At 39.1% G+C, this 27990-nt stretch overlaps 2 protein-coding genes across 3 annotated transcripts in view; one reads left to right on the top strand and one right to left on the bottom strand.

The window, feature by feature from the left end:
- Positions 1–95: 95 nt before the first annotated feature.
- Positions 96–27759, bottom strand: LOC146461597 (uncharacterized). The gene is made up of 23 exons (XM_085086420.1): positions 26760–27759; positions 24187–24779; positions 23293–23371; positions 22715–22786; positions 22000–22083; positions 21368–21467; positions 20750–20909; positions 20057–20204; positions 18541–18624; positions 17497–17580; positions 16989–17059; positions 16218–16347; positions 14808–14931; positions 14657–14718; positions 14283–14358; positions 13690–13739; positions 12281–12460; positions 11305–11455; positions 3407–3513; positions 2963–3069; positions 2076–2163; positions 1238–1346; positions 96–728 (listed from the first exon to the last, which is right to left on the bottom strand). The coding sequence occupies exons 1-23, from the start codon at positions 27216–27218 to the stop codon at positions 469–471; spliced, it is 3378 nt and encodes a 1125-aa protein (XP_084942546.1). The 5' UTR covers positions 27219–27759; the 3' UTR covers positions 96–468.
- The window catches only part of LOC146461584 (adenosine receptor A3-like), a 144988-nt gene continuing 123885 nt past the window's right edge, over positions 6888–27990 (top strand). Inside the window, exons 1-2 of one of the 2 annotated variants that reach the window (XM_085086451.1) lie at positions 6888–7904; positions 9322–10687. In XM_085086451.1, coding sequence (XP_084942577.1) covers positions 7269–7904; positions 9322–9759 — 1074 coding nt within the window. In that variant the 5' untranslated portion in view covers positions 6888–7268 and the 3' untranslated portion in view covers positions 9760–10687. Of the gene's footprint in view, positions 7905–9321; positions 10688–27990 lie in introns of those variants that run through there. The other variant, XR_014857307.1, reaches the window with a different exon arrangement.

Below are 27990 nucleotides of genomic sequence, written 5' to 3'. Positions count from 1 at the left end.
TAATGCTCTAAAAGCGTTCGTAACTGACTTATGAAACCCTTGAGATTCGGACATTCCCGAGTGAAGGGATATTGCGTATACAATACACTAACTGAGACAGGTGGTTCTTTTCCAAATATATTTGCTTATATATTAACAGTAACAGATAACCGCTGAAAACCTGGTGAAACCAAATATAATAAGTAAGACAGATGGGCAGCAAGTGACAAATCGTGCGAAATAGGCTTGCACTGACTCTAGTGGATAGACGGTTGACTTGTATGAATCGCTTAGCCAGGGCAGCTGACGGTAGCGTCCGCATGCGAATATTAAGTCTTGGCGGCAGAGCAGCGGCGTAAATTACTTTTCTCCATTCCCCCCGCGGCTTCGCTGCCTGTTCGCCCAAATTTAGCCTTCGCCCAACATCCCGCCCACTACGCAGGCTACGATCCATTATACGCCAAACTCACGCGTGTTCTTTGTAGGTACTTAGTAAGCGGTGCATGGAAGAGATTCCTGGATCGGTAACGTTAGCAAGAGACTCAGGGCCTCGATCAACTGAGTGTTATGATGAAATAATGTGTTATTTGTGGACGACGGCGAAATGCTGCTTGACACCATCTTGTTAACCTCTTCTCTAATCGCCTGCAGTACTCGAGCAAGCCTTGGTGAGCAATGGAACGCCATCCAGCGGTCACCATCCACAGCCAGGGTTACGGCTCGGGGCTGTTGCGGGGACTGAGAGGGACCTGGAAAACGGAAGGCGGTACTGAGCCGAGCAGGATTTCTAGGAAGAACAAGCTCTCTATTTTTTCTTTCAATTATCCAATCATATTAAGTAGGTAGGAGATGAAAGCTTTCACCGCCATCTCCCCTTCATAAAAAGGCAGTAAGAGGGGATCATGAGATGCACCTAACAAGAGGGCGTCGCACGAGAGTTGATCAAGAACAAGAAACAAGACTTGAGACGAGTCAGTTCATAGACTACCAAGAGCCCTCTTTTCGATCACGTGAAGAACACGAGACAGAACACGTGCAAAAATTGCTTTCGCACGTGACTATTCTGGAAAGAAGAACTGTTTGTAGTCGAATATTCGGAATAAGTTCGTTACCAACCCGCCACCTGGCCCCAGTTTTAGCATCGCTCTTATCTTCATTTATGTCTGTCGCTCGCTAAATTTTTTATTTAGCGTTGCGTTTCCTGTGTAAATTATTCACCAAGTAAAAGGAACCGATAGTTTGTAAGTGAAATACATACCATGCCGTATCTCATGTCGTATTTCTCTGACTTCTTTTCCAGACAAACAAATCAAAGCAACTGGGTGAACCATACTACTGTCCCGGATGAACACCTGGGTGGACTTCACCTGTGGAGGGAAAATGAGTTGGAAAAGGAAATGATGATAAGTCCTGGACAAACGTGTTTATGAAAATAGAACAGAATGGTCCACCGAAGAATCCTCCTAGCTCGTGCCACCAATAACTTGAGTACTCATCAACACTGTCACCTTCGTAATCACCACCACCACCACCACCACCATCATCATCGTCATCATCATCATCATCATTATCATCATCCGATGATCACCGTCAACATCATCTGTAATTCGTATTTGCAGTTTTTACTTAGACACGACCACATCAGCTATGCTGTAATTTAAATAAATGCTTATTATTATTATTATTATTATTATTATTATTATTATTATTATTATTATTATTATTATTATTATTATCATCATCATCGTCATCATCATCATCATCATCATTATTATCATCATCATCATCATCATTGTTTTCATCACCATTATCGTTATCACAATCGTCATCGCTGTCATTATCATCATCATCATCATCATTACCACTCCTTCCCAATTACATAGGGGTCAGTATGGTCAAGTTGGGATTATTTCATAATCACTTGTTCTTGTTTTAGAAAAGAAAAGACTGTTTTCAAGCCTTTCACGCAATTCAGCTGATGGTAAATAAATACGATAACATGTCTTTACATGTTTCTTTAATTACTGGCTGATAAAACTACTGGCCTTTACCAGTCTGACTTAGTCACCCGCACAGTACTCAACTATACTCATTACCTTGTCGTGATACACAAGCCACTGGCTGGCAAACTGTCTCTCGTCAGAGTTGACCGATGAGGGATGTAAGAAAACGCGGCCATCAGTTCTGCGGTAAAAAGAGAACAAAATAAACTAAATGTGGAAAAATTGACCGTCACGCGGAAAAGCGTCCTGTTTCCGACAGGCAATCGACTCAAACGCGCGCTACGTGTTCTCCTCGCTCGCTCGACTATCAGCATCTTACAAGGAAAGTCATTGCTATGTAGTACACGGTTTTGCCGCTTGAACTAATCAAATGCAGACATGATTAGTTAAACCAGGTGAACCAAATGAAGACCAGTGAACAAAAATTGAAAAACCGAGTTCAAGTAAGCTCTAGCTGGTACTATCGTAGTGCTTGAAATGAAGTCGAAACACATCAGTGAACAACTTCTATAAAGAAAACGAGTTTAAACCGCGTTAAACTGAAAAACATTTAAACATGCTGTAACTTTTGTGTGATTAGGGCATAAGGCTTGCTGATATAACTTTCGGACTGTGCTCAGTGGATTATTATGGCACTGGATTGAATTTGATTAAGACGGCCTGCATGAATACCACCTGCGCATACGTAATGGAACTTTTATCTCTGAATATCACTGATCATGGATTCATTCATAGACGTTTTCGCCAACTCAACTTACAGAAATAGTGACATAAGACTGGTTTTACTACCGACATGTAAGCATAATAATCACAAACATACGGAAAACTAACACACTGATTCTTCTTATGTTGTCCTCAGAAGAAACAAATGTATAAAAACAAGAAAAACCAGCAAGCTTGTTTTCTTTGCGCTTATATTAATGCCGATGAAACTATCATCCTAACTAACACTCTAGTATGCTTAAAAAGCCTACACTTACCTGGTTCGGAAGGCAACCCTGACTCGCTTTTTTCCACACCTCCCTTTAGACTCTATACCAAGACCAACTTTCACAGCATTTGGGAAAAGACCAGCACATACAATGGCCTGTGAGCAGATAAACACAAAAATCTTGTTAAGATGTCAATTCAAGCCCTTGCAATCTCATAGAGCCGCTATTCATTGAAGTGTGAAAATGTGCCGCCGATTCTTAGACAAATCACTTTGCTCATGCAGTGCCTACCTCCAGTGGACTAGAATGTTATCAGGGAGGGGGAGTGGAGTCTTCAAATACTTCTAGTTGCCTCCTGTAGCGGAACAGGAGTAATGTCGAACTAAGCGAAGGCAGTGTGGGTGTGGTCACCGTTTTTTGAGGAAGGTTTTCTCATGTAACCACTTAGCACTTTTGGATCATGGAGATATGTTATGATCAGAGCCTCCTTACCTTGACAAGTTCCTGATTTCCACCGAAGGCATTGACCGCGTGACCGCTTTCAAAACTACGGACTAGGCCCGAGCCCTCCAGAAGTCGGATAAATTGTTCGCGCATACCTGAGGAAAATGATTACGCATTAGTCCCTTCTACCAGGGAACCAGTTAAAAATTAAAAAAATTTACGCTTAGAAGGAAAGAAGTCAAAAAGTAAATAGGCCATTTCCGAGTTGCTTGTGAACCTCACTATGAAAGCGAGGCTAAGTGCAAAACTTTTCATATGAAAATGAGTTTTGTTCGCATATGAATGAAAACTAATTTTCATAACAAAAACTTTGCACTTAGCCTCGCTTTCATAATGAGGTTCAAAGCAACTCGGAAATGGTCTATTAAATTACTACATCCCAGGAAATATCTGAAAGTTATCACTTCCTCTCAGTGTGGGAAGCTGGTCCAGATTTTTAGGTAAGTCTGAAACTTTCAATAGATCAGCTTTCCACTTAACTTCTACGCAGACGCAGTTTGACAGGCTCGTCACGTGACGAGCCAGTCAAAGTGTGTTTGCGTAGGAGGCAATCTTTCGTGACGTGACGAGCCAGTCAAAGTGTGTTTGCGTAGGAGGCAATCTTTCGTGACGTGACGAGCCAGTCAAAGTGTGTTTGCGTAGGAGGCAATCTTTCCACTAAAACGTCACAAGACAGACAAAGGAATTTTGGTCATAGCCGGTTATAGCAGTTTGTCGTTTCTATGTTTTTTCTGTTGAAAACTAACTTGAATACCGACAGGAAGTCTGATTCAAATGTGTCCGAGAGTTAAGGCCGACAGGAAGGTGACGTCACTAATCAAAGTTTTACTACAAAGACACACCCCGGACAAACACTGCTCCAAAGATTCCACTGGATAAAGTAAGTTGAAGTACTTAAAGAAAAACAATGGGTTAAATAAGAGATACTCTTAATCTTTCAAAGTATTTAATAGTTTCTATCCAAACAAGTCCCTTTTCAAAATTTCATTACTCCAAAGACTCCAACAGCAGTACTTTCGTAGGTTAGCTATTCAATGTTCAATAGACTTTGAGCATTCTATTTCTCTTTAAAGAAAACAGTGGCACAAGATGCGACAGTCGAGAATCGCGAGACCTTCCGGTGATTCAAGTGGCGGTCAAGAATACCGGCAACGTTGTTTGCAGGGTCTCTCTTCTTCCCGTCAAATGACTTGGACGTGTTAACCGCGGTCAAACGCCAGAAATGAGAAAAATTCGTTAAAGATAAGGTTTACACTTTGAGAGGTCAAACGCTGATAATTTTTTTTTTTTTTTTGTGAGTTTGAGTTTACTTAAGTGTTTTATGATTTACTAAAGTGTTTCAGGAACCATTAGGTGAATCGGTTTTCCGGATGTCAAGCATTCAAATAGAAGACAGAGACCAGTCTCCACACGCTTCACTGTAAACTTGCCTCAAGTCGACTTCTTATGCGCCGAAAGAGTGACCGACAAGCGAGGAAGTCGTGAAAACGGACTTTGAGAAAGTCTAACTTCACCTAAAAAAAGACTTGAAACTCTTTTGTGAATCGCAAAATGATTTCGTGAACTCGTTGACTCTGAAAAACGTATCAGCTATGAGCTCTCAAGTGAAAAAAAATCTTATCTTTATTTGACTTCTCCTGTTGTTTACGTTTGACAGGGTCAAAAAGGGGACGAAGTCGCGGGAACTTCGTCACTTGTCGCTCGAGTGGCGCACCAATATATTTTTGAAGACTACTAACGACTTCCCGTAATCTACTGACCTCTCATCTGCCACCATGAAAGCAAAAGGTTTGAGTGAGTAGTGGGTGTGCTACGTGACCATTGTACAGGTTACAAATTAACAAAAAGGCAACTTCCGACCGCGTTTCAGCGCTCGTGCGTCAAGGACGTAAACAAGAAGTTGAATGTTCCGGTTGAACGTTCCTTTTAAAAGTTTTATTTTAGGGATGATCAATTTCGGTCTTCGCGCGCCCACCAAGCGACATATTCCAAATTTTTATGGCGAAAACTGCTCAGTATTTTCCGCCAGTCTATCCACAACCGCTGTGAGATAATGCAAGCGCAGGTGCAGTGGTTTTCTCGCATCTCATGAGAAACCAGAGGGTTTGTTTTTGTAAACACCCGATAACAATGCGGCTTGAAATATTCTCGATTATTCACAAATCACAAAAAAGAAAAAATCCCTCGAATATTTTTCAACTTCATGGTGCGAAAGAAACGTCGTGGTTTCCGTGTTTTACGGCTTTTCAATTGGGCCACTTTCATAAAAGTTTTCAACTCAAGTGCTAATTTTGTGGTCGATTTCCTTTGTAGATGAAGAACTATTTTCACCGCAAACTTGCTTTGCATGTCATACAAATCCAATTTTAGCCGTTAATTTACGGCATGAAGAGAATGCTTTTAAAAATTTCTTCGAATCTAATTAATGTCAAGATTTTTGTTGACGAAATTTGGAATTATATTAACACGCCACTCCAGCCTCCTGAGTCAATTTACTGGGTACCGCCGCAAAACCTATTGTAGATCCCTACTGAAACATTGATGTATCTGCAAATCGCACAAATTACGTGTATTTCTTGCACAATTCGCCGAAGGAAACTCCTGAAAAATAAATGACGCCATGCTCATCTGGATTTATGTCATGATCATCTGGAATAATCCTCATTCACTAGACTGTTGTTTGACGTTACGGATATGACGTCACATCAAAACTTGAAAAAACAAAACACGAGACAACGACGTCCTGTTTACTGTTCGAGTATCGAGATCAAATCTGTTCTTTACGCTGAAGTAGGAAAGCTTTGAACCTTTTTTAAATTATGAATTACGTGCAATAAAGTGGCTAAAGCCGTTAAACAGTGCTCAATACACTTTTTAAGCGTAGAGCTTTGAATACGAAGATATAACGAAGAGACAAAATTCTCTGTTACTCCGAGTTTCGTGCTCACGCACTCATCAGACAGTATTTAATCTGTCTGATGAGTGCGTGAGCACGAAACTCGGAGTAACAGAGAATTTTGTCTCTTCGTTATATCTTCTTAAATTATGAATTATTATTTTGACAAGTATTAACAGTGTCGGGAATTGCAGATGAAGAAAAACAGGTTATTACTAAGTGGTAAATGGACTAAGTGGAAGTCGCATGATTACCTTATAAAAGTACATTAGTGCACTTTAGACCATTAACCATTAACTCAAGAAAACGAGTGACAGCTGAGACACATATATTCAAAACATTTGCATCGCCTTTCCGTTGAATTGACATGAAGTTGAGCGCTTTTTGTAAATTATATTGTTTTCACAAAACGATTTCCTTCGCAAGCGGATCTATTTTGTCAACATATTTATCAAAATCAAACTCGCGCAGTAGTTTTGCTTGATTGAGTTGGTCAACGGCCAAAATCGAAAGAAAAAAAAAAAAAAGAAAAGAAAGCAAGAAAACAAAACTATGACGTAAATATTTCGCTGTGGGTATTTTAGAACAAAGGTCACAGAAGATTAAATGTCATGCTGGTTATCAGAGCATAAGGATCAGCGTGAATAACATTTAATTATAAATGATTGTTAAAAGATATCCCTAGAGAGTTACCGGCGGCGCGGCCCGCACGCCAAATACATATTAGCATAACATGTCAAAAAGCCCTTCAGTCAACTGAAGCAAGATGTAGAGAATCTAAACAGCGTCGACGCTTGCTTGATCATCGCTTTACCACGCCAGACATATCACTTACACAGGAACAAGGAGGTGTGATAAGATTTTCCGTGTTGGTTTAATTTTAAAAAAACGTTTATCATCGCGGCAACATTGCTACAAAAAGGCGACACACACTACAGGAAGAAGTAACTTCACATGGAGAACTCAACAATGGCTGCCGTCTCGTCCGCTGTACCTTCCGTAACTAACATAACCTGCTTCACTATTTTGAATGAAGAGTGGTACGATTCAAAGGCGACATACGTGACTAACATAATTTTGGTAGTGATGAACTTGCTAACAGCTATTTCAGCTTCTGTCGGTAACTTTTTAATCCTGATCGCTGTTTGGAGGACACCAGCACTTCGCACACCGTCCAACACACTGCTCTGTTGTCTCGCATTAGCCGATTTCTTGGTTGGGCTGATCGTTCAACCGACGAACGCTTTACAAATCATCTTCGAACTTCAGCGAAATACTGAAGCTTTCTGTGTCGCGAAAATCCTCACCACTGGATCACTTTCGTGGATTTGTGCCGGGGTTTCATTTCTCGTCATATCAGCTATATCAGTCGAGAGATTTCTCGCTATCAAACTGCACTTGCGATATGAGAGCCTCGTGACAGTCCGCCGTGTCTTGTTTGCAGTGTTGACTTTCTGGATTATCTGTACAGGCTTGGTTATCGCTCGGTTTTTTGGAGCCCCTTACAACGCTCTGGTTATCACAATTGCTGTTATGGACATGACATGTATAGCGATCACAATTGCTGCATATTTCGCCATTTATCTGCAGGTGAGTTTGTTTGTTTGTTTTTCCAATAAATAAACTTCAATAAGCCTTCTCAGTGTCACCATTACACAAAACCATTTTTTGACAACAGCGTCAGTACCGGTAAGAAAAGTACCGCTCAGTGACTTCCTTTTCAATGATTCCATCCATAGACTCAAAACTTAGAACCACCTTGTACGGCATAATAAATACCATCACAGGAAAGTTCATATGAATGGCCACACTCTAGGATTTCGTCCACAGACTCAAAACATAGAACCACCTTGTACAGCATAATAAACAGCATCACAGGAAAGTACTGCTCAGTAGCTTTCATCTGAATGGTCACACTTTAGGATTTCATCCACAGACTCAAAACATAGAACCACCTTGTACAGCATAATAAACAGAACCACAGGAAAGTACTGCTCAGTAGCTTTCATTTGAATGGTCACACTTTAGGATTTCATCCACAGACTCAAAACATAGAACCACCTTGTACAGCATAATAAACAGCACCACAGGAAAGTACTGCTCAGTAGCTTTCATCTGAATGGTCACACTTTAGGATTTCATCCACAGACTCAAAACATAGAACCACCTTGTACAGCATAATAAACAGCACCACAGGAAAGTACTGCTCAGTAGCTTTCATCTGAATGATCACACTTTAGGATTTCATCCACAGACTCAAAACATAGAACCACCTTGTACAGCATAATAAACAGCACCACAGGAAAGTACTGCTCAGTAGCTTTCATCTGAATGGTCACACTTTAGGATTTCATCCACAGACTCAAAACATAGAACCACCTTGTACAGCATAATAAACAGCACCACAGGATAGTACTGCTCAGTAGCTTTCATCTGAATGGTCACAGCTTAGAATTTCATCCACAGACTCAAAACTTAGAACCAGCTTGTAAACAAAACCATGGCAAAGTAAAGTCAAAGCTTCTCCGAGAGGCCACCTTATACTGAACATCCTAAAAATCAGAACATTACTGTAAACAAAACTTCTATACGACGGCCACTTCTATCAAGCGGCGACCTCTATGAAACGGCCAGTAAGAATTGAGTTTGGTCATTTATTACCTAACTGAGAACGACGCGAGGATTACAATAATAGACGATGATGTCATGTGAATTTATAGCAATCACAATAGAATGTTGATGAGTACTTATGTCATCTATAAAAAAAAAAAAGTAAAACCAAATGCAAGGCATGATCCGACAGCTAAAGAGGCTAATTTTATTGCCCAATATTTCGGTTAGACAAAACTAACCTTCTTCAGCGGCTACAAAAAGCTACTAAAGTCACGCATAAGTGACTTCCTTTCGCATGATAATACCTCGCTACGTAACGTTTTTTCAGACATTTCAGGGAGTTGGACTTGGATTAGAAACCTGCTGTAATAACTGATCGTTTTTCTATTTTCAGGTCCGTGTTCTGCAGAAAAAGACCAAAGATCAGCTTCGTCTGGCTCCTGACATAAACAGCTTCAAGCGATCTGCAGTAACCATGCTGTACATTATCATTCTGTTCCTTGCCTCTTTCATCCCCTTCATCTCCATACTGGTGGTCAGAATGAAGCGGGGCGGTGGCCCACGACTAAACATCCTGTACAACTTTTCCGCTACTGTCGTCTACCTGAGCTCGTCCGTGAATCCGTTCGTTTACTGCTTCCGTTTGAAGGAGATCAGAATTGCCGTGTTCAAGGTGCTTGGGAGGAAGTACACTATCGACATGAACGGAGACATGATTCCGGTGTCACAAACCATTCCGAAACAGAAGATCAACAACAATCCCATGAACACGAACGTGTTTAAACCTTCGTCAAACTTAGACGTGCAATGCGCACCTGAGACCAAGGTTTAAGAGTAAAGACAACCAGGCAGAGAGACAACCGCTACTGCAGAGGGATAGCACAGAAAACTTTCATAATATTTGGAACGCATGAGTCTCAGTCGATTAAAGGGCCCTCGTCAGCCACACCTTTGTTTTTGTTTATATGCGAGAGTTTGGCTATTATATTTTATTCGGAGCATGTCGAAATGAACGAAATCACTCTGAAATTACTAAAGATAATGAAACATACTTTCAGGAACACAACTTACAGTAGAGCAATAAGATTTCGTTTCACCATGCAATATCAATAATTTCGATGGCATCGAAAATGGCGGAGGCTGACTAGGGTCCTTTAACTAGTGGGAAAAATCGATGACACTGACTGAGCCAAAGTCATCATCAGAATTAAGAAAAAATCCACAATGAAAAGCCTCAGTAAAACTCTTAGAACAGAATGATTCTTTTTCTGCTTTCTTCGTTCAACGGATTGCAAGAACCTTCAAATACAACTACATTCTAATCGAAATCCTACGTGAGCTACAAGTATCAACGGGGCTGCAACGAAAAGAGATGAAGACATGTTGACTTTACCTTCGAGGTTATTGAACTATTTCTCACCGTAAAATAACAGTAACTTCTAAGAAATAATAACTATTGTAAAATACTTTTGTTTTTCTGTTCGCCAGAGTTGAAGGTAGCCAACAAAAAAATCCTAAGCACAACAAAATGCTTGTCATATTAAAAATAATTTGAACAAAATTTCTCTAATTTTTTTTTAATCGATTTTTTTCTATTTATTTTTTGTTATTATTTAATATTTAATTAAAGTGCCTATGAAGAAGAAATATTTTTGTGGTTTTGGAAAGTTATTTTGCGTTGGTCAAGAAATGTAAATGAACATTATTGTTTTCACAGCATGTAAGGGACCGCTTGATGTCTGACCATTAAATTGTTTCTGCAGCTGGTTTCCATATGATCACGGATCGCAGATCGCAATAAGGTCTGCGATCATATGGAAACCAGCCTTTACTTAGCACCAAATCTACATTAAATCTGCTGATTAAATAAATTAACGAGGCTAAAACATGTGTTTAACACAGTTGTTGAACGAAATGTCGGGGGCGTTTGAACAGGTCGTTCAACATTGTTGAAAGGGGAAAAAATTTTGAAAGTGTGTTGAATCAAATTTTAAATGGTTTAAACTTTCATTCAATATCGATTCAACATTTCCTTTGGTCTTGAAAATGTTGAATGGCGTTGAAACAGTCTGGTCACTTCGTTCATCCAACATTTGCCCAACGTCCGTTCAACTTTGTTGAACGAATGTTGGGCGAACGTTGAAACCGTTTAAACGGGCTTTTAATTTACATAGAAGCTTGATAGTTTCATTCAGGCCTCCACGTCACAATACACAACCTCGTTCCCGGGGAGACCCTGCAAACGAGGTTGTCCTCGTCACTGTCAGTAGTTACCATCTTGTGTTCCTTTCTTTTTTTACTTTATGTTTGCATCAGTAAAGTGTATGTCCTTGGTGTGACAATAAATAAAAAATAAAGAAAATAAAACACCACTTACCGCGTATCATGTTGAGCGTGCCCCAATGAAGAAACCGCTGATCAACAAACTCTTTCCCCCGTGACTGGCTCATGGCCTCAGTCCATCCATTGTAAGCGTTTAATAATGCCACGTGATCACTCCTACTGCCATGCGCAAAACCTTTGCGAGACTACAACAGAAAAGGATAAACAATCAAATAAGGGATTTACCCCAAATATGGGACTTGCTCTAAATTACCGGAAAAAGGACTGACGAGGATACACACAAAAATTTGGGACGTTCCTAGCTAGCGTGTGAAAGAATTCTCTATTGAGGATAAACGGAGTTTGCTAATGAAAGATAATCCAAATACATTATTACACGAAACTTTGGCCACACGTTAATTTAGCGATCTTTAAAAAAAATCTGTAGTTAGCAACACTTTTAAGATCTTGCATAAATTTTAGAAGATATGTCACTTAATTTTCGCGAATTCACGAACTGAGACAAGCCAATTTATTCAAGAGTTTTATGACGATAATGGACTTTTTGTGGGAAAGGATCATAAACGTCAACCATTTAGCTCCATTCAAATCACTTTTTAAAATGCGATAAAAACAACACCATGCAACGTTCTACAACTTAATTTTGAACGAAACAAAGCCGGAACTGTAACTGTAACTATTAATGCAGTGTAATTTTAGCTCATTTTATTTTAGCCATTAATCGCTAAATTCAGTAAAGTTAAGTGTCGCCAAGTTTTCATCTAATGAGGTAAATGCTTTTTCATGGAATTCATTTTTCAGAATTGCACTTGTCACGTATTTTCATGGCTGTTCCTGGATTTTGAGAGTGACAATTCCCATTAAAAAAAATTCAGAAAGGGAGGCTTTGAAAAGACACAAAACCGAATTTACGCTCCTCAATCTACGTCTTCCAATTAGTTTTTTCAACCTTTTCCTCTTTACACAAAAAGGTAAAAACTAAACACATGTTGTATGCGGTGGTTCTTTACCTGATCAGCCTGTTCGCGGCAGTTGAGTGGTGTCACAAATGGATCTTTATAACTTAAGCTTGCAGCGATTGTCAGCACTGGATCCAAGCACCTGAAGATTGTGCCGTAAATGATCATTTTTGCTATCCGTGGTTCCACTGGTAGATACGCCATGTGCCTTCCGAGGGATGTGAGATCCTCCTGGAATCAGTGCAAAAAGAAAACATCGATCTCCGTCTTCTTTAGCTTCTAGTTTTTATAAGGAAATGTAGTAGCCTTGGGGTTACCAGCGTGACACCTTTGTATTAAAGTCAATAGGCCATTTTCGGGTTGCTTTGAACCTCACTGTAAAAGCGAGGCTAAGTGCAAAGTTTTTATTATAAATTTTAGTCTTCATTCATATGCAAACAAAACTAATTTTCATATCGAAAGCTTTGCACTAAGCCTCGCTTTCATAATGAGATTCACAGCAACTCGGAAATGGCCTACTGGCTCTAGGCTTGGCCTCATACACTGCTGCCTTGGACAACTCTGCTCCACATTGTCTCTTTCCACCGGGGTGTATAAATGCCTACCAATAAACCACTAGTAAAACCTAACAAAATGCTAATGCTGGGGGTAGGGGGATCTTCGTTGAAGTAACATTTCTCTCACCGGGGGGAGTAGGGCTGGTAATATAATGTTACTTCTCCACGTAGCAGTGTTCCGGTAGATAAGAGAGAGGTCTTAGATCAAAACCCCGACAAAGCTGGCTTCCTGACCCAGCAAATTAAATGGCAAACCTGAGAAGACTTTTGAAAAACCTACAAATGTTGACCCCTTAAAATTCTTCAATGACTCCTTTCCTTTAAAAATTCGCTGAACCACTCTTCACTGACGTCACTTTGTGCCTCAAAAACAGAGTACAACCCCGACAGTGTCAGTTGTTCAAAATTATGAAGAATTTTATTACCTTCTACCTTTTCAACAGTTTAATACGCAAAACTGATCAACACTTAATTTCATTTACAAGAGGCTTAGTGCGCTGCTTAGAGGCAATTTATTTGTTTCAATAAAGCAAAGTGAGCTGGGAGCTTAGCCGCGTACAGTGTACTTCAAGCAGTTTTTGCCAAAAATTGCTGTCACAGTGTGTCTGAGCCATACAAACAACGAGAAGCACAGCAAGTACACTTTACAATGAGAGACGAACGGCCTAAAAAGTCGAACGCAGTGCAGGGCGGTGTCTTGCATGGGCGCTCGTGTCCCGTTCGCACCACCCCTACTGGGGTTCATACCTTTTTTTCTTTTTCATTTATAGTTGTACCCAATAAAGCTGTACAACAACAACAACAACAACAACAACAAAAGATTGGATTCTTATCTATAACTTGAAGTGTGTTTGACGCCACTGCAACCCAAGATATAACTAAGAAATTAGGTGTGTTACTCACCTGATTATCCATAGCTCCGATCTCCTGCAGTTCTGATATCGCACTTTGCACTGCAAACCAAACAAACTCGAGTTATTCACGATACTCACTAATGAATAAACCACTTCTCAATGCTCCTGAAGGATGACCGCAAATTTATATAATTATTTACTTATGAAGGTCGGGGATCAGTTCGAATCTACGTATTCTTCAGATTTTCTTCAAGGATGCACGTGAAACAAAACTCTGCCAAAAATTCTAGAATTAACAGAATTAATAGATTTCGCCTTAGCTTGGCACAAAAATATGTTTAAAAAAAAACAATCCAAAGACTTCACTATAGTAAGCCCTTCTTCACCGAATGACTCAAGGATAAGGCTGAGTGGAGACAGCAGCTTACAGTCCATTTCATTAACTGCCAACGTTCCAGGACATTTCTTACAAAAAGGCTCAGAAATAGAGAAACGAAAGGACATAGACTACAAAGGTTCACATTTGAAGGATTCACGTGCGCTTCTTCGCTCCTGTTAAGTAGTAATTCTTTTTAATTAGCAAGGGAGGTTCACTGACAAAAGAAGTCTAAAAGACAAGGACTTTCTGACAACTCTTCTTACCAGCGACTGGCGATGGAGGGTCTAGAGCCTGCGACAAAAACTTCTGCACCTTACACGAATGATCTGAACACTGGATCTGCATTTTAAGACAAACAGAAAAGGATTGATATTATGTAACTGTGAATCCTTCCTTTTCTTTCCTCAAACATCGATCTACGTAACTAGGCTGTACATTTTGAGACTGTGGATAAAATCCTAAACTTTCGCCATTCAAATTAAAGAGATTTTTCGATTTTTGTCTGTCTCAAGCAAAACAACATAATTTGATAGATTTGTTCGAGCTCTAGTGGTTCTAACTGTTGAGTCTACGGATGAAAACACCAAGTGTGATAATCCACAGAAAACCTGTTCATGGTGTGGCTGCTTCTCCTTACCTTTGTTTGCAGTACTATTTCCTCCAGTGAAATCCTCTGCATCTCGGCTGTCTGGTACCGCGCTGCAGAAGAATTTTCAAAAAAATTAAATAATTAACTAAACCACAGAAACACAAACTTGAAGTAGACTGTTGCTACTGAAGAAACCTACCCATGTTTTCAAACTGTTCCTTTGTAAAAAGGTTGAAGCATAAGCCCGGCTTGCATCGCCCTGCCCTGCCTCGTCTTTGGACTACACTAGCCTGGGATGTCCAGTGCGTCATTAAACAGGACACCTAACAAAAACAGTAGCTTGGTTAACCTGTGCAAGTAGCAGCAATTTGCGGGCAGAAGAATAGCGAAAAGGAAGAAGAGTGGTTATTAGGAGTCCTGAAGTACTGTTTGCAACACTCAACCTGCCTCCTCCACAGTCTCCTACCTTCTTTATAAGGGAATTTGGGAATGAGCGCGAATACGAACTGGCGGAGCATGGGAACGGGCACGAAGCGGGGGCGTATGGGGACGAGGCAGACATTGAACAAGGTGGTTATAACTTATTTTAAAGTAAGGTAAGGTAAGGTAAGGTAAGGTAAGGTAAGGTAAGGTAAGGTAAGGTAAGGTAAGGTAAGGTAAGGTAAGGTAAGGTAAGGTAAGGTAAGGTAAGGTAAGGTAAGGTAAGGTAAGGTAAAGTAAAGTAATTTATTTAATGTCAATAACACGCAAGTGCTTGTGCAATCTCCCGTGCCAGAGACTCGTGATTAAGTGCTTGCCAACAATCCAGATCGACTTGGAATTTGGAAATGTCGGTTTTTGAGGAGAGGGAAAAACCGCAGTACCCGGAGAAAAAACTCTCGGAACAAGGACGAGAACCAAGTATGACCATTTAAATGAAAGCTATTACTGTTATGAAGTGCTTTCCTGTAGTACTAAACTACTAATCAGAGGGTCTTGAGTTCCACTCCTGATAGGAGCACTCGGATTTCTTTTTTCCGAGTTTGCCTACATGTATGTCACTCACTGAATAATACATCATTTTCACTGTTTTAAAACTGTTCTAAAAAGTTGTTCTACCATATATTTGAACACGAAGACCTGAAACTTGAAGTTGTTGGAGACTACGCCATTTAGTCTAGCTGTGAGACTGTTTTGTTTTCGTAAGAAACGTTTATTGACATTATAATTGACGTATCATTGAACGACCTTTTTATGATTAAGTGCTTAGCAACGACCAATCAGAATGCACAATGTAGTAGTATAAAAATGAGGATTTCTTTACTTCGATCAGAGACTACCTTTCACACGCCTGTTGTAAAGTGAATACGAGAAGAGATTACAGTGGAGTGCACTGATTAAGTCGAGTGCTCCTATCAGGAATCAAGCCTGACCGATTACTAGTTCGTATGCTCTGCCACTGAGCTACAGGAGACTCGTGGGAGCTAAGGCCATTAAACTAGGTTCATGGGAGAAACATCCTGCATACTGCTGGGATTGGATTTGGACACTGTTCATTATTTACTCTCCTCTGGACAGATAACCGTCCAAAATAACAAACAAACAAAAACAAGCGGATTTTCTACTCTACCTTGTTGGCTGCATCATACATTTGCTCCTTCTCGTTGCCGGCATTTATCACGTACACCACATCATCAATGGTTATTGACGTCTCTGCTATGTTGGTGGCCAGCACAATCTTACGGACTCCAACAGGGGGCCTAGACACCAAACACATTGCTTATAATTTACCATGCTTTCAAGTTTTCAAGTTTTATTTATTCACAGCAGAACTTTAAGTTAAAACTAGGCTGACTTGCAAATAGCGAAGAGCTAATCGATGATAAATGAAGAAATGAATTTTCTTTTACCGAGGAGGGTGTTACAGGAAGAACAGGCTGTAGGTTTCCTCAGACCTCAAATCACACCTCCTGGCAAACTAAACCTCCCCAATCTCATCATAACACTGGGCACAAACACAACAAATTAAAAACTGCCAAAATCAAGAACTACATTAATTTATATACTCAGGAGGGAAGTTGTATCTCAATAAAGCTCAGTGTCATTTCTTTGTTTACTTTAAAGTAGGTGGTGATCAACTAGAAAGCCTTTGCTACTTTGACCACCACACACATTTTATAATTTATACTGTATTTATTTTTATTTTGTAATCATCTGTTGTAATACTTTTCTTTCTATGTTAATGTTGTGTAAATAGTGTGAAATAAATGAACCATGTGGAACAGTCTACCGGAGAGAAAAATAGAATTCTTTTCACTATTCTCAAAGTTTGTAGAATCTTTTTCTGAAACAATTGACCTTAAATGTTTTGCTTGTGAATACTGGCGCATTAGAAACTAACCTTTCAAACACTTGGCGCTGGTTAAACATTGGTAGCATGGAATGAAGTGGTAAAACGAGGAATTGAGGTTTCTGCAAAACAATAGTTATTCATTGACTTACTTCAACCATGTTCCATTTCACTGAACTAAGGACATCTTTCTTTCACCATTTTGAACATACGTACTGTACCCACATGTACATTAGTTCTTGATGACTTGAAATAATGACTTTTTCAGGAGAATTTGTTGACTTTTTTCTTTTAAGTGCTCAGACTAGAATTGACATCTGGAAATTTCAAGAATTTGACAATTTTTGTGAGCAACTTTTGTCATATTTTAAAGTAAAATGTCAATGTTATGAAAACTTCCTGCTGTAAAAATAACCAATGTTTATAGCTTTTGAGTTCAAAACATGTTATATGCTGTTTTTATAATTTTCAAGTCATAATTTTTAGTTAATCTCACGAGTTAACGAAGACTACACTAACTTGCAATTTTTGTGACCCAAAGGATAAAGTTATTCCTTACATGTACATCATTTATTTTGGACGACAGTACATCATGGACAACTGTGATTTCATCCCAGCCAGCCAAAAAGCACAAAATGGCCCCCTGTTAAACACAGAAATGAAACAAAATCAATAAAATTGCACAGTTTAGAAGCTCGGTTAGCTAACCCTGATCTCTGTGCAGGCATCACTCTCGTATCTCCTTCCTTCATCTGTGAAGGAACCAATTTTGAATCTACACATATACCTCACTTCCTTGCCCACTGATTAAATTATTAGAGAGATTTAGCTTCGCGTTTACGGCTTACGCCAAACGGGAAATGTCAAGCCACTGTTTGTTCTAAAATGCATAAACTTGTGTTTCTCATACTCACTTCTCTCTTTTTCGTGTTTGCTCGATAGCTGTCGCTGACTGGGCGAAGATAAGCTTAAACCAAAAAGGTTTCATGGTTTTTCATCAAAGAGAAAATTTCAGCCTGGTGTTTGCCGTTTGCCGTAATCGCGATGCTAAATCTCTTTATTAAATTATTTCCTTGTATCCTGAGATACTGGAAAATTCCCAAAATACACATATAAGCCCCCTGAGTATAAGCTCCCATGAACTCTCAAAACGTTACAATCCATGTGATAATAAGCCCTTCAGTGGACTGTTACAGTTAACTATTTTAACCTGCTAGCGTAGTGGTTGTGTTAGTCTCCTATGTCACCTGTGATCAGGTGTTCTTTTTTTGAAGGGGCGCGCAAGTGTGGCAGCACGAGGGTAGGTGGTCACCACACTTTCATGTTCCCTTGAAAAAAAATAACGCCTGATTGCAGGTTACCTCCTATGCTGACGCTCTTTGAGCTTGTCATGCATTCCTCCCCTCATGGAGGAAGAATGCATGTCCAGCCCAGAAAGCGTCTGCGTAGGAGGCTACATGTATGTTTGTGTCAAACAAAACCAATTTGGAGATAAGCCAATGTAAAGCCCTTGGAACAAATACAGTTCATTTGCAGAACTTTACAGTAATTGACTGAATGATAATAATGATATCTTGTAAGTTCTGTTCTGGTCTGTTTTTACCTCTGGGTAGTTCCTGCATACATGCAGAATAGTTTCACTGACAAGTTCACTGTCTGCCTCTGGGTTCTCTGTGTCAGTTTGTACCTGCATGAAAACAATTCATTGATTTTGATGGCTATTTATCTTTGAGCACCTCGACAAAATTGTAAAAATTTTCAACATTTGAAAGCATTACTTCACTTTCCTGAAATAATATCCAATTTAATAACTTAAACAACAACTGATAGCTGAACAATTTTTAATTAAAAAGAGAATGTATGTTTTATAAACAAATTAATGCAATCAACACCCCAGCTCCAGGTATATTCTAACTGAATGAAATTGAAAAAAAAAATACAAGGTGCAATATCCCCTGGTAACATCCAAAATAAAAAGTTCAATTAATGCGTTGATTAACATTTTAGTCTGTAAATACCACATGCTATTTATAGCTTTGGAGTATGGAATTTTTCAGGTACTGATTACCACAATCTGCCACTGACTTGTGAATTGAATAGCTGTGATTTCACAAGGAAATTTATCCAAATTGATTAAGTCTTTAGGAATGCCACTTTGATTGAATGAATTTCTGTAGAAACATGAAAAAACATTGATACACTTTCCATTGATTATTTTCCAAATGGATAAGGAAACACTTCCCTGTTGTTTCTATAAAATTAAGTAGAAGCATTACTCTGTTAGAAAAAGCAAGGGTTTAGTTCTGTGGATGTATACCTTTGCTTGTTGTTCAGATTTATACACATAGAGTTGTCCACCCAATTTGCATACAAAACGTTGTAAAGCAAGTTTCTTTTAACACATACATGAACATTCCCTATACTTCTGAAATGTAGTTTTTAATCTCCTTAAAGTACCTTCATTATGGAAAGCTTGTAGTTTACACACCATGGCAAGAGTTGTCATAAAACCTGGGCTGGGGTGTTGAAATAAAACACAGTTATTTTACAGGGATAAACAGCTACTATTTTAAATTTGCTTAAAAATTGAGGGTCTGGTGATAAAAATGGGGACCATTGAGAGAAAAATGTTTATGGAAGGAAACTAGTTTCAGGAAGGAGGGTAGATGCCCCCCCACCCCCAACCAAGATCGCTTCTTCTCAGTACATGTAGATTAGCTCAATAGGTTAATAACATTTTCCTTCAAAATGGGTGCTCTTTTCTGGCTAAAACCATGCAAAAAATAGCGTTTTCAATAATTTCTTTGAAATTCAGTCCATTACCAGAAAGAATCAACTGATCAGCTTTATCTCAGTTGTAGTAGCAAAAGCCCACCCAATAATTTTAAGTGTACGTGTACACGACAAATCAACTCAAGAAATGATTAACAGTATTTAGTGCTCTACAAAATGACCACAGAATGTAATCAAAAACTCAGTTTATCAAAATTTCATTTGAAAGAGATATATTTCATGTAAGTCGGAATATAGAGATTGCAAACTAGTTACAAATGTAAGTAACTACCACAAGAAGAAACTCATAATCATCAACTAAATCATTGTAATAAAGGGTGAAAAACCTTTATAACAAAGTTGTTGTTTGGTTTGAATCGTTTGCTCTGTGATGGACCAACAGCTGAGGGTATTCCACCCAACATCTGATGAACGTCATGCAGAAAATACTCTGTTACAGAATGGGTGAAGCCAGGAATGGTCAAACTGGGGCAGCTGGACATTGAAACAAAACAGAACAAGACTGTAAGATACATGTACTACAAAACTGTTATACTCTGCTACAGAATGGGTGAAACCATACTAAAACAAACAGAACAAGATTGTCCGACACTTTGACTGTTACGGTACTCTGTTACACAGCGGGTGAATTCAGAAAATTTAATGGTCAAACTTGGGCAGTCTTTTGGAGATGCTCACGTTTAGTTTTGATTTAAGTAAAAAACAGCAATATTTAATTTTCGTTTACTCTAGATTAGAAATATTGATGTATCTCAAGTAAAATTGAGTAGTTTTATGTTAGCATCAAAGATCAGAATTATTTTGCACTATTCTCATTGACATGTAGATACCAATTTTTTCAAGAAAACGCAAACACGAATCTCGCGTTTAAACACAAATCTAAATCTCTCTGATGACGGTAATGTAACTTCCGAACTTTTAGTTAGTGAGATGAACACTTGGTACTTGTCGTGCAGAGGGCTCCTCATTGTAGAAGGGAAACATAGTTTTACAGGGTTAATAGCATATAAGGTACACACCCATGAAAGTACTGAGAGAATCTCTCTGAATTGACTGTGGCACTCATCACAACAACCTTCAATAGCTGATTCTTGTCAAGCAACGCTTTCAGAAGGATCAGCAGGAAATCTGTGTTAATGTCTCGCTCATGCACCTCATCAACAATAACATGACTGACACCTGCCAATAAAAGAACTTAGAATGAAGAGAAATTCAAACTTGGAAATTAAATTTGTGTAGTTAACATTTATTTAAAGGAAAGTATAGCATTCAAAGAGGAGAATGTAGATTTGGAGTAGCTGGGGAATCCCATCATTGTAGTCTATAATGTCATATTTTGTCAAGACTAAGCCAATTCTTTTTTGGCACTCACAAGAAACTGGCAACAACATAACATGTCAAATTAAATTATTGCAGTGTTGTCTCAGGAATGATGATGAGGATGACAATGGCACCAATGACGATGATAATGATGATAAAAATGATGATGATGATGATGATGATGATGTTGATGATGATGATGATGATGGTGATGATGATGATGATCATGATGCCAATTTTGTCTACGTTTAGAGGCCACACCACTCATCTTTGACTAAAGCACATAAATGACGCCAATATACTGTATATGCAGATACCTTGCAACAGAGCATTAGTCTGCATCCTTCTTAGTAGAATTCCTGTAGTACAAAACAATATTCGACCATATTGTGATGGAGGTGTGCCCTCTAGCCTCACCTGTAACATACAATGTAACAGTGGTTACTACGGACCAAGCATTTTCAGTCCAGATGTAGAAAAATTGGTTGAGTTCCTTTTTTCTTTTTTTGTTCGCATGTGGACCAAGATGAATTTGAGATCCAGAGGTGAACAAGGAATGGAACAAAAACAATATATCTACATGTGTACAGGACATGCTTGGTCATAAAGGTTTTTGTTATTTACTTGTTTTTATTTTTCTCACATGGATATAGTAAGCTCCATTTGAAACTCAGGGAAACATACATGAATGGTCTAGGTGAAAAACAAAACTGGAATTTGATAATTCAATGTGAGACCAGTTGATACTAGTCCAAAAAATATACTATAAATAAATAAAATAAAATTTGAAGGCTAACTTACTTGAACCTTTCATAACAAGGTCTTACACTGTATTTGACATGCAAAAAGGGCATGATTTTAATGCAAAAGGCAAAGGAGTCTTTTAGGATGTACATTTATCCCCTTGGTCCTCTATAAAGAAAATTCAACACAAATTTATGGTTATTACCTGATACCCAACACTCTTTCCCAGGACCTCTCCTCTCTCCCAGGCCACTCTCTCTGCAATTGACATCGCTACTATACGGCGTGGCTGTAAAACATAATATGTTTTATTGTTATTAATTTTTACAAATCAATAAAGTGCATACTTATACAAATAGTCAACAGAACATGTATCAGCTATATTGATCCAGGGTTCATACTCTTTTGAGCTTTTGAAATTCCATGACTTTCCATGACTTCTCCAAGTTTTCCATGACCTAAATTTGACCATTTTCTTGGAAATCATCTTTCATTTTGGGTATGTTTTAACTATTTTCTTCGCAAACAAACCCAATTTACTTTGCACTTTTTAATAAACATCATTTTCCATGACTTTCCATGACCCACACCTAAATTCCATGACTTTCCAGGCCTGGAAAATGAAATTCTAAAATTCCTCGACTTTCCAGGTTTTCCATGACCCGTACGAACGCTGTGATCCACATTATTCTGGCTTTTAGAACCAGTGAAAGTTGTTACTCACTATTATTTTACAATGTATACTACACTATAAGGCGCAGTTCAAAACACAACATTTTTACCATGCCATAAAATTTATTTTACTCAGCTGTTGTTTCTGTGACACATGCACGAATGGTGGTATTTGAATAAGGCTTTACAGTTACCTTAAAACACTTTCACTCTAAAATGAAATGAAACAAAATGTGGATATTTATTACCTGTGTGACCACAATGTTGCAAGCTGATCCTTTTCCACTCTCTATAGCATGATCCAGAATGTACTGAGGAATCTAATGTAAAAAAATTACAAAGAAACTTCATTACAACATACCCAGACCATAAGAAGAACAGTAGCAAAAAGAGTTAAGTCCAATGGAGTTTTAGCCTGCGTACAAATGGAATCAACGGCCGGTAAGTACCATCCATGAATTATCGCCCAAATCCTCCTGGTGACTAGTTCCAGTACAGTGGAACCTTGATTTAACAAAGTGCCAAGGGACTTGGTTCGTTATATCTGGAGAGTATTGTTTATTATACCTAGGACTTTGTTATGTAGAGGTTTGTTAAATCAAGGTCCCATTGTATTGTGTTTCCTTCATTGGGGGTCTAGTCGAAGAGGATTCAGGTGCCAATTTGTAGACAGTATTTCCATCTGCAGCACAGGCTAAACGAGTCTTCAGTGGAGAAACTGTGTCTGTAGGCAGCAAAATTGCCAGCTACTGATACATCATGAGAGGGTTGGTTAGTCCAAATGAACAACAGTTACTATGATTCATCTGCTTTTAGTTGCTTTCACCTGTGTGGTTTTGCCGCATCCTGTTTCTCCAGATAAAACAACAACTTTGTTTGCTTCAATTAAAGAAGAAATCTTTTCCCTTGAAGAAAAAATAATACAGTGTAGGTAAGCTTCAGGACCCTTGCATTGCTCATAAGGATGTACATCTCTGTAGACAACAAGGAAAAGGAGCCTCAGTAAATTATGTGAAGCTTGGTGGGACATGCATGATTCAATAGACTCCAGATGTCACATGTTGATTGTTGGTTCCCATCCAGTCATTTCACCACCAAAAATTTATAAAGGGGAAGTCTCATGGGGTTTTAACCTGTTTGGTTAAAAATGGTGAAATAAGACCTTCACATAGCTACAAAACAATTTTAGAACAAGTAGAGGAAAGAGATGGACTCAATTCTTAAAAAGAACAACTCGTGATCTGTTCTAGCACATTTTGAAAACAAAAATGCAAGAACTTGAAAAACATTAGCCTAACATTTTTCAAGTTTCAATCCATTACCACCTACTCTGGCACTAATTGACAGCTTTATTACACTAGGGTGATAATTTATAACAAAACTAGACAAATATCTTATGTTTCTGTTGACAGACCAACATTTTTGGGTTTTGAAATGACATCAAATTCAAGTGACACTTCCCCTTTAATAATGAGCGGCAAGTTACAATCTGGAATAAAAAAACAATTTCCAATTGTGATTCCAGCTCTCATGCTGGGCACTCAAAGAATATTTAATGTCCTAATGTTCCAGTTGTCCAGTTGCATAAAATTGCACCTTATAACTGCTGGCATAGGTAGCCACTTCAACCCCACCCTACCCCTTTCACTTTTCTTTTTGCCCTTTACCCCAGAGACTTTGACAAATTATTAACAACAAATAATTTCAAGAGTCTCTCTACCTGTGGTCTGCAACAGGCAACCTTTTTGTCTCCTCACTGTACCATGAAAGTCTTGACTCCAACATTCTTTTCCTCTGTCTGTGTTCTTGCAACAACTGTTCATCTAGTTTTCTGTGTTCTTCTGTCCATAATGCTTTCCAAGGTGACCCACTAAATATGTCCTTCACTATAGAGGTGGCTGCAACATTTGTAGAAGTTGTGGTGTTGGTGTTATTTTGTGTGCCTTCAACCAATGTTGTGTTTGATACATGTGGCATCTCCCAGGCCAAAAAATCTGCTCCTTGAATTTCTGAATCTTGCCAGAATTTAACATCTTTGTTTGTTTTTGTAGTTGAAAAATTATCTGTTCCTAGGGTCTGTGATTTACTTGACATTGTTGATGAGCTGCATGACTGGTGTGTTAAAGATGGTTGAAATACACGTTGGTTTTGATGTTTGTACAGTTGTTGACTGAGAACAGAATTATTTAGCAGAAAAGACTCCACCTTAGACAATCGGTCATCATCAATATAAATCCACTTAGGTTCGTCCTTGCTTTGTACTGCTTCTTTCTTTATAACAGTGGCTGAACTGATGTTTGATACGCCAAGCCTCTGAAAAAGAAAGACAAACAACTCTTATTACTTTGCAGCATGGGGACTAACTAAATGTAGTACAATACTGTGCAAAAGTAAGTTGACAGACCCTCGAAACTCAAACTTTGCAACTCGATTCTCGGTCCTCTAAACTTGAAAGCTTTGAGTATTGAGGCTGGATTGAGTGCATTGAGTATTGAGTCAAGCGCATCAAGTTTCACAGATAAGTTTCCCCACGTCTTATCTGAGGCCATAGTTGGGTTCATTTTATAGTAACCAACTTTCGCTCGTTAACATTGTCACTGAAAAGCCCTTTTCAGGGAGTGTCATTAAAGTTTGTATTGTATTGTAACATGACTCTGCAGTAACAGCCAACTGTGTTTGCATATGTGTTTGAGTGGTGTGTAGTAGTAAACTGTATGTGCCAGGAAGGGGGCTCCCACTTGATTTGTGAAAATTCTAAGTTGATGTGGAAAAAGTTATCTTGATATTTTCTCACATTCGGACTAGTACAGTTCAGCCAGCAGTTAACTTTTTTCTTCTACATATAACGGCATACAAACGAGGTTTAAGGGTCATTACTATGCAAAATGAGCCATTGGTTCATTTGCATGTCAAACTACTAACAACTAAAATAAACAGCTACTGAAAGGCTTTGTGACAAAACATCAAAACTAACTGTTTTGCTGAGTGCATAGTTTTTTCTTTAAAAATGTTTCAATCTTGGCAATCCATATACTTTTTTCCCCATATTGCTGTGTTTCTGATAAATTCTGTAAATTTTGCATCTGCTTTTGCAATATTCCCATTATGGTGATAAATCGCACTAAAATTGCTGCTAGTTAACACATGCAATTGGGTCTGTGAAATCTGCGAGCCAGCGAGCCACCGTGCGAGCCATGCGAGTCACGCGAGTCATGCGAGTCATGCGAGCCACAGTGCACATGTTAAGAATTTTTATTTGTTTCATTTACATTCGCGTGAGGAAATTTTGGACAAATTTTTTTCTTTGTTTTTGTTATAATTTTGGAGAGAATTTTGCCTATTTAAAATCGCCCAAGATGCGCAAAAAAATAAAAACAATACGCAAAAATTAATTAAGGTTCAAGACTTCTGAAAAAAAAAACATACGGCTGCACCGCTACTCGAATAGGTATCTGTTGACACATGTCATTCATTGATATCCACATGGAACTTCATTCAAGAAAAAAAGAAAAAAAGAAAATAACAGCACTTCGATCTCCATGTGTTGGCGTCAAGAATGGTGAGAAAATCGCGCCATTTTAACAGGTTTGGTCTTTAGTGAATCACAGTTATCAGAACTCTGTTGGTTGGCTGACTGCTGGATGTGGTTGTCTTTTCCCTTAGACAAGTCTTTCTTCAAAACTCGCCACTAGAGTGGCAGAGGCTGGTTTCGAGATAGCATTCGACCCACCAGCTGACGGCAAATGCTTCTGTTACGCTGCTTCTATTCAAATTGGATTTAGTGCGACAATGTTGACTTCGCCCATCTTTGAGTACTCATTTATCATACCTTACAAGATTGGAATGACACTGACAATCAGTCCTGACGTGTCAATTAACAAAAAACTGAAATATGATGGTTTGCGTTGGACATCCCACTGTAAGAATTAAATATTGCGATGTTATTCATCTTGTTCCGATGCTCTTGTTCTTGTTCTTATGTGAATGTAAATACAACAAATAAGAATTCTTAACATTTATACTGTGGCTTGCGTGACTCGCATGGCTCACACCTTGGCTCGGACGGCTCACTGACTTGTAGATTTTTATCACTCCATGCATTTTATATCTGCGACTTTAATAAACATGGCAAAAGTTGAATTAATGATAGCTACAATCACTGCACAAAAATAGTAGGCACTGTCGAGCTTAGTATGGAGAATGGATATGTTCATCAGCTGTCCAGTCGTTCACTAATCAACGGATGGGATCTCAACAGAAACACGTTCATTTTTATTATTTGTAGTTTCTTACCTCCAACTCAACGCAAGCAATCGCCGCCACGTTTTTCTCCGCTTCTTTTCTCGAAGGTCCTTCACCATAAAAGGACATTTGCCGCGGCCAGGGAACATTCACCGTAGCTTGCCAAAACTTACCCACATCTTTGCTTTCAAACATCAATGAATGTCCTTTCATGGCACCTTGAAGAACATTGTGCAGTTTTTCCTTTGCATTAGGAAATCTCTGCGAGGCTTCAAAACCGACACAAATGTGAGCAGGTTTCTTTATCGCTGTATTTTGGCGTGAGCCCGTCGAAGCTTTCTTCGGTGGTTTGACATCTTGGAGGGGACCACCACCAATAACGAAATCAGGTGAAAATGGTGCACGAGGAGACGGAGGCATCAAGGGTGGAGGAGGTCTCCCCCAAAAAGGTGGAAATCGTGGCTGAAAATTATTGCCTCTTGGCCGATGAAATCCTCTGGAGTGCGCCATTTTGAATTTTCAGTTGTGGGACGCATGCGTAGGATACAAATCTCTGAAGTCACGCAATACATGTCACGTAAAAATTGTGTCACGTAAATATAAGTTCTCGTGGTATGGGAAGTTTATCACGAGGGTAACCAGTGACAATTCCCCACCCACTTCCAATCAACAAGGAGGAGAGTGTGAGTGCAGGAGAAAAGGTCTAAATAATAGTTTCCTGTGTGTGAACAGGAAAGCCAAGCTCACCACTGCCGCATAGTCAGGAGCCCAATGGACAACTTGCGAAAGGCAGCAGACCCCTGGGTCACTTAGATACAAGGACACCTGCAAATAAGAGTCCTGTAATCTGAGCGCCACTGTGCCCCGAGACTTGCTATAGGTATCACCTGCGCAGATGGGGAAAGGAACCAGTAGTCTTCAGACAAGAGGGAGCAACTAAAGCAACATTCTGCCACCCCCAGCCCTGCCACTTTGTCCACATTCACTTGCAGAGCACAGTCAATGCTGTCAACATCAACAGGACTGATAGCCTGTAAATAGTGGCCTCCCATTGCTTCAGGCCCCTTGCTGGGGGGGGGGGGGATAAACAATATTTATTAATTTATTTGATGTTCCATAGCTGACAGGAGCAATGAGAGGCATATGGATTTGCAGGCTACACAACTGATCACAAACCAGAGTACCCCATCCCAGAAAAGCACGATACTCAGGCTACTGATCACAGGGCACAACAAGCATTGTGTGACAAGACTTTGCTCTGCAGGCTATTAGTCAGAAACTC

The sequence above is a fragment of the Pavona decussata genome, unplaced genomic scaffold, assembly GCF_977016875.1.
Source record: "Pavona decussata unplaced genomic scaffold, jaPavDecu1.1 SCAFFOLD_195, whole genome shotgun sequence".
Classification (NCBI taxonomy): Eukaryota; Metazoa; Cnidaria; class Anthozoa; order Scleractinia; family Agariciidae; genus Pavona; species Pavona decussata.
The sequence above is the reverse complement of the archived record's forward strand: the minus strand, read 5'-3'. Positions and strand labels throughout refer to the sequence as shown.

What these genes read in the sequence shown, in the direction of transcription:
- LOC146461597 (XM_085086420.1), bottom strand. Translation starts at nt 27,218, where the DNA reads ATGGCGCACTCCAGAGGATTTCATCGGCCAAGAGGCAATAATTTTCAG. An exon ending in TATGCAGGAACTACCCAGAG is followed by an intron (nt 17,581 to 18,540) that starts GTAAAAACAGAC and finishes TGTGTTTAACAG; the next exon opens with GGGGCCATTTTGTGCTTTTT. An exon ending in CCCTCCATCGCCAGTCGCTG is followed by an intron (nt 13,740 to 14,282) that starts GTAAGAAGAGTT and finishes TTTGGTTTGCAG; the next exon opens with TGCAAAGTGCGATATCAGAA.